The sequence below is a fragment of the Adiantum capillus-veneris genome, chromosome 12 (genome assembly GCF_014529385.1).
Source record: "Adiantum capillus-veneris isolate H3 chromosome 12, ASM1452938v2, whole genome shotgun sequence".
Taxonomy (NCBI): Eukaryota; Viridiplantae; Streptophyta; class Polypodiopsida; order Polypodiales; family Pteridaceae; genus Adiantum; species Adiantum capillus-veneris.
In genome coordinates, this window is record NC_140942.1 from 39,899,946 (window position 1) to 39,907,310 (window position 7,365).

At 41.5% G+C, this 7,365-nt stretch overlaps 1 protein-coding gene across 1 annotated transcript; it reads left to right on the plus strand.

The window, feature by feature from the left end:
* Window positions 1-908: 908 nt before the first annotated feature.
* On the plus strand, window positions 909-6,940 carry LOC147445621 (uncharacterized). Its single transcript, XM_086525075.1, has 4 exons — window positions 909-1,548; window positions 1,716-3,651; window positions 5,140-5,209; window positions 6,187-6,940. Exons 1-4 carry the CDS (start codon window positions 1,431-1,433, stop codon window positions 6,775-6,777), a joined length of 2,715 nt encoding a protein of 904 aa, XP_086381201.1. The 5' UTR covers window positions 909-1,430; the 3' UTR covers window positions 6,778-6,940.
* Window positions 6,941-7,365: the final 425 nt, after the last annotated feature.

Below are 7,365 nucleotides of genomic sequence, written 5' to 3' on the forward strand. Positions count from 1 at the left end.
TCAGCAATTTCTTCTCTGGTGTCCTCTTCAGAGTCGTGGGGTGGCTCCCCTATCAACCAATGTACATATGGTTACTAGAAAACACCATGGCTCGGCACGAGCATAACTGGAAGTTGTAATTTTTTATGTTACTAATATAATTCACTCACCATTGTGAGTTTTTTTTTTTTTTTTTTTGGGGGGGGGGGGGGGGGGGGAGGTCAAGTTCTACCTTATGACGAACATTTCTTTGCTCACTTTCTGTTCTCTCCAGTGTTAGAAAATAAACGGGATCCAAAGTATTTTTAATTGGCTGAAATCCAACAAAAGCTTCAAGTTTTGACCTTAAAACCGGGAGAAGTTCACGTTTGCCCTTATTTACTTCGGTTAGGAAAAATGTATTTTTCTAGCCTGGTTCTCTAAGCGAGGAAAGGTCAGAGCATTTTGGTATGCAAAAAGGCTGAGATGAGTCACCACAATTAAAAGGGTAGGGTTTTGCAAAGGACAAATGTAGTTCTAACTTCTCTAGCCCACGAAAAATGAAAAGGGGGATTGAGGAGAGGACTAAAAAGGGGTACGTCATAGGGAGCTTGAAACTTGAGTTATATCTAAAGAGGGGTACGTCATAAGGAAACAGTGCCTTGAATCGGATACCTTAAAACGCGTCCCTCAAACCTAAAATGGTCCCCTTCTTTATCATCTCTTGTTTATTATAGTTGTTCGTATTCCATCATTTAGTTTAGCTTATGGTCTTTTCATAAGTGACCGTCCACCCAATAAGAGTCCCCCCCTCCTCTCTCTCTCTCTCTCTCTCTCTCTCTCTCTCTCTCTAACCCCCCCATTTGTCTAAGCTATAGCCCACTTCTCATCTACCTCTTCCCATACTTCATTTTCAATCCACCATCCCTAGCTTCTATCCCTATAAATGTCTTTCCAAACCCATCAAAGCACCATCACACCCTTAATTCTCTAAGGATATCTTTTAATCTATTCTAGCTTGCTATTCACTAGCTCCTCCCTATAAACCTTAAGCCACTCACACCCAAAACCCACACTATAGGAATGGATATATTGCTTAACAATTCACACATATGAGCAAGGTGCATGCATTTGCACAAGCAACATAGGGATACCACAAAAAACCCTGCACACAGAGGCAAGGCACATGCATTACACAAGCAATTAGATGCTTTAAGTCTATGTGCTCTTGGTTGTTTGCTAATCATTTTAAGTAATCTCATAATTGGGCACTCAAGAAATTAGACTACTAAGCAATAAATTCCCCAAGGAGGGGGTTATGACTATAGGGCATTTGCATGTCACCTTTGTGAACATGTTGTATTGAGTTAACCACAGCTCCCTTATTCCCCCATGTGTTTCTGATACCATTCCCTTCTTGCTGATTTGGCTACTTTGCACATTGAGGTCAACTTTGCTTTGCTATCAAAAACATGGTGACAATGGTGTCCCAGAGACTCATGGATAACCTCTCATGTATGCTCCGCGCCAACGGCGAGCTTCAGGTGAACATGCAAGCTCATGGTATCGCTTTGGACAATAATATGCAAGGTAAATTCCACATAAATTCAGCTCACATGGCAGTACTACTTGTGGTTATGTCTGCATTTTCTTCTATTGAACTTGGGCAACCAGCCATAATGTTCTAAAGCTCACTGTTGAAGTTCAACTTTGCTAAGTAGTTTTGTTGTTCTTCATTCTCATGTCTGCCATTATAGCCCAAGTGGATTCTGAGCTTGCTAGAGAGAACACCCTTTTGCGACAACAGCTGCTCGAAGCCATAGCTGACAATGATGCCATCTCGAGATCTCTCCAAGAGCGCGTGCATAGCCTCGCCAATACTACCGATGCAAAAATCAAGGCAGAGACTGAGGTAAAGATGCTTCAAGTTCAATTGAAGTCCATGGAAAAGGACCTAGATGGCCATAAGTATGAGCTCCACATCCTCAGAAAACAACTCCAAATAAGGAATGAAGAGAAAGAACACCACAAGAAAGCATCAGATGCCAGCTATAAGAAGCATCTTGAGAATGTGAAGAAGATTGCCCGGCTCGAATACGAATGCCAGCGTCTGCGTGGCCTCATTCGGCAGAGGGTACCGGGGCCTGCTGCAATTGCACAAATGAGAGCCGAATGCGACATACATGTCAAAATGGGCATCAAGAAGAAAGCCCCTTCAGTACTGCCCTCTTCCAGGACTCTGCATAATAGCTCAAGCCTTCAAGCTCAAAAAGAAATAGAGAGCCTTAGGGAGAGGTTGCTGTCAGTAGAAGATGAGGCTAAGTCCTTAAAAGAGGCAGTAACAAAGAGAACCTCTGAGCTGCAAGAGGCTAGGCAGCTTTGTGCAAGGACAGTAATGAAGTTGTCGGCAGCTCAAGCGCTCGTGGAATCGGTGACGTCAGCGACAAACACTGCGAGCTCGACACCCTCAACTCCGACGCATCATCTACAAAGCGAGTTCGATAGCGATCATCATCACCATGGCTTGCCCAGTCAAGACATGATCATGTGCCACAACAATGATGATGATGAGCTAGATGAGATTAGTTGTGCAGAGTCTTGGGCCTCTGCTCTCTTTGCTGAGCTGTCTAACCTCTCCAATCTTCAAGAGGACACGGCCTCAGCCTCTGTTACCAGCGGAGGCGTCATCATCGACGTTCCAGAGAACTACATCAAGAGCTATGGTGATGTAATTCCCAATTCTAATGAGAAAGAGCTTGAAATTAACTCGGTGTTAGAAACGGTGCACCGGAGCCTGTTATCAGTGGGAGAAACTTTACTTACACCTTTCAACAATCAAGCAAATTCTCCCAATCTGGCGGAAGAGATCAACGACAGTGTCGAAGGCTTGTGCGGTATGAAGGATGCAACTCACAATGATCGGAACCATGACCTTCTGGAGGAAATTTTGCAAATCAAAGGCTTGCTGATGGATATAAATGCAGCCATGGAGATGGGCAATGGCTGTACCAAACAGCTAATTAGCTTGGGCTCATGTATGAATGGTGATGAAGGTCATACATTGGCAAACTTCAAAGGGGAGAGAGGTTTAAGCAGATTGAGGTTCAATAGTCTCGAGGATGAACATGAGGTCTCTGACAAATTTAGTGAGGAAGGTAGTGAAATGGAGCCTCTGGCCACTAAATTTATAGAGCATACAGATGAAATGGAGGGTGTCTGCACCAAACTTGGTGAGGAAACTGCTAACATTGTGGATATGGGTACCCAATTTAGTGAGCGACCCGATCTGGCTACCAAATTTAGTGACAAAACTGGCACAATGGCTGAAGATATTGCTAATAACGACACCAATATAGCAGCTGCTGGTGATGGGCAGCTAAATTTAGCGGCTGCTGCGGATGAGAAGGTTGCTGGGGAGGAGAGTGACGTGGCAGCTGAGCTGGTGGAACTGCAAGGGCTGTTGCATTCGGCGCAAGCTGATCTGGAGCTGGCACGTGGCCGGATTGCCACGCTGGAGGCTGAGCTGGCCCGATGTCTCCAGGAGAAGGCTGACGTGGCCTATGATTTGGCTGACACGCGGTCCCTGAAGCAGAGCCTGGAGGCTGAGCTGGCATGTGCTGTTGCCAGCGTGGAAGATCTTAAGCTCCAGCTCTCCTGTCTCCAAGCTCTAAACAATGATCAACCTAGGCCCGGGTACCTTTTTTTCCTTACTGCCATTGTCAATAATTCTAATATATTGAAAATAGTCTTATGGATATATATTCTTAAGAGTGTGTGACCCGTCCTTAGGACGAGAGATAGAGAGAGAGGTGTGTCGGGTGGTGAGCTCCCACCCTTTTTTGGTTGCTCACCATCGTAGACCCACTCTTCGGTACACCAAAAATATACGATTATCAATTGGTCATAGCCTATGTGCCTAAGGTCTTGGGTTCAATCCCTCCTTGGTAACCTAAAGACATGTTCTAAGTCCTTAGGGACCGATCCCATATGCCTCCACCATGGGGGTTGGGTGTGTGCGTGTGATGGGATGCCTCTCTCCCTACCTATGAGGCCGTTGTACATAGAGTGTGTGTGTGTGTTTCAAAGTTCTTGTGCACTCTCTCTCTCTCTCTCTCTCTCTCTCTCTCTCTCTCTCTCTCTCTCTCTCTCTCTCTATATATATATATATATATATATATATATCAGAGAAAGCTTATTTTTACATATTCTACACTATTTCCCTCAATTTTGGGGCAACCATATCTTTTTTCATTTGGCTCTCAAACGGCATTATGCAGCAGAATTGTAAGTCGAGGCACACTCTTCTCAATGCACACTAAACTGCCATCGGTAAAAAGTAGTCCAAAATAGAGAATGTTGGTAGAAATGGGTTTGGTGTCTCGGTTATATGAGCTCAAATTCGAACCCCAACCAAAAAGAGGCCTAAATTTTATTTATCACTAAACCTAATCACCATAAACCAAACCTATGGTTTTCTTTTGAACATGGCAAGGTGCCCACGAAGGTGATTTGGTTAGATGATAAGGTAACTCATGACCAAGGTTCCATTGTACATGACCATGTAAGCTTAGCCTTTTCTAGTAGTTATTCTACCAATTTTGATGGGGAATCAAGCAAATGCACCTTGCAAATGAAATTGACAATTTGTACGCACTATTAAGCTGGTAACCAACATTGTTGGTGACTTGGAGAGAGTATGGTCAATCTCCAAACCAAGGTTCGCCAAAAATCGGAGTTAAGTGTATTTTAATTGGCTAAAATTGCAATATCCTTGCTAGATTCCAAGTTTGCCTTGAAGAAAACCGACCTAAAATTTTACGTGTTTTAGTATAAATACCGGCATTAAATGCTTTAAATTTGACTTAAAAACAGAAAGAGTTTTAAGTGTGTCCTTATTTTCTTTGGTTAAGAAAATTCTTCTTTTTTTTTTGTCAAGGGGAGTTGGCCTAGTGGTTAAGGCAAGGGGCTCTAAGCATGCCCACTATGGTACAACCCCAACAACATGTGGGTGTGGATGTTTGGGCGCAATCCCATAAAACTAGCTGATGTGCTTTTCTTTTCTTTTTTTTAAATGTTTCTGGCAAGCCCTGCTTCAAACCTTGCTCTATAGATATATATCCATTAAATTTTCTTGAAGGTTAGCCTCCAATTGATACTTACTTTTCTCTAATTCAATGGCAGAAATTTGGTTCCTTGTGAAGGTGGACCACCAACACTGGCTCAACTTGATGCGCACACCAATGGAGAAGAGGTATCACATGTCTTTTGATTCTCTAAACATACCATGAAAAAATCGAGTATTTAATATTTGATTGATACGATATCCATAGAGATTATGAACGGTAATTACTCTCTGCAGATAGATAACTTGCTCACGGTAACTCATCGAGAGACAAAGCAAATTGGGCTTAACATAAGCAATCTCTAGTTGCACACTTTGTGTTTAGTTGCACCAGTTAAGAGGTTGTAGGGCATCGTTATGCTTCACATGGGTATGAGTTATATCAAATTGAAGGGGTGTAAGGCATACAAAGTGATTGCATAGTTAATAAAAGGCTTTCCTAATGGCTCTAAAAAATCTAAAAGAAAGTAAAACGGCTTTAGTAACGGCTCTAATGGCTTGAAAACGCTAGAGGAAAGAAAATCGAGAAGAAAAACACAAATGTATAAAGAACATTAAACCATCTCTATTTATATGCACCACAAAAAGTCTTTTGACTTTCTTCCCTCACTTATGCACTAGAGATGTTTCGAAAGGAATTCACATGTTTCGTTAGCGAGCACTTTGTGTGCTCATCGACTTATTCAAGTAGGCAACCAAAACGACTTTTTCAAAAGCCATTAGTATGTGTATGTGGCTACGATTATGGATGTGATTTGTATATCTCTATAGTGTTTGGGTAAGCAAAGGAAAAGGAAACAATAGAGGTGTGCGAGCTAGTTGTCTATGTGCAAGGGGGGCATGGCCTATGTATAGCCATGTATAGCTTAGGCTTCATGTTGTAAGAATTGTGCTTGTTGATTAGTTCAATAAAGTGCTGATTGAGCATACACAAGTGGCACTTTACGTTTTCTGATATTAGTTTTCTTTCTTTTTTCATAGCAACAGTGCATGTTTAGCAGAATTTTGTCCTACTATTGTTTTGTATATCCTGCAAAACAATCTCTTTTTAAAAAGGATATTATAAGCTCAACTCAATGTGTCTTTTGCACTTGAATTATTTGCAGGATCAAGAGTTGGCAGCTGCTAGAGCACAATTGGCTGATTGTCAGCGTAGCATTCATGTGATACGGAAACAAATAGCAAGTGAAATGGAAAATGTGGCCATTCAAGATGTTATTAATGATGAACAAGTGCAATTTGACACGTCCTCAGAGTCCTCAAAATCAACAGACCTAAGTAGCCACTTGCCATCACCCACACTTGAAGATTGTCCTTATTTCGAGATGCCATCCTCAAATACTATCATTGTTGCAAAGCCCACAGAGGATGCTATGACCGACAAAGAATGCAATGCACCATACTTTCCTCCCTTATTGAAGTCGTGTGCTTTACAAAAAGATGACAACTTACAACCCCTTCGAGAAGTCGAGAGCAATGCCACAAAGCAACATGCACAACAAAACAAAGAACAATCCAAAGGCCATGATGATGACATTAAGACTAAGGCTTTTATGTACTTAACCAGATCATCAAGCAAGGATCTTATCACTAAAACTCCTCAAATTCTATCAAAACCTTCCAAATCATCAACTACGTCCCGCATTTCCGAATTCTTTAACAGAGCAAAATCAACTACAAGAGGGAGCGAGTTATAATCAGTGATGCCATGACACATTGAAACTAGCATCAAGCCTTAATTGTAGAATTAACGCAAGAGAAATAAGGCATATTCCTCCTTTAGTTGTGAATACCACTCAAATGCTTCAATGATGTAGATAATGTTTTCGGAAATAAACAAGAGATTTACCTGCTTTCTAATCTTTCTTTATCATGATTCTTTTTTTCCCCTTACCAAAATGATAACATTCTAATCTTTCTTTATCATGATTTTTTTTTTCCCCTTACCAAAATGATAACATTATTATTACATTTTTGTAACCAAAGCTATATTTATGACCCAAAAGTTCACTTTCATCACTAATGTTGGCATCTTAAATCATTGGACAGTGCACCATTGTATGTCGTGTAAGCTTGCACCACTATCTTGGGTGCTTCTTCAGCATGCACTCAAACCACTTCTAAGTTCTAAAAGAGAACTCGATGAAGTAGTATTTGTTATCTCGTGGATGACTATACTTCAAGAAGTTCATCATTGAATTTGGGCACAAGTATAAGTGATTGCACATGGAAATGGAACAAGTTGTCTAGAGTAGACTCGCTATTGTCCTCTTCTCGGCAACCAC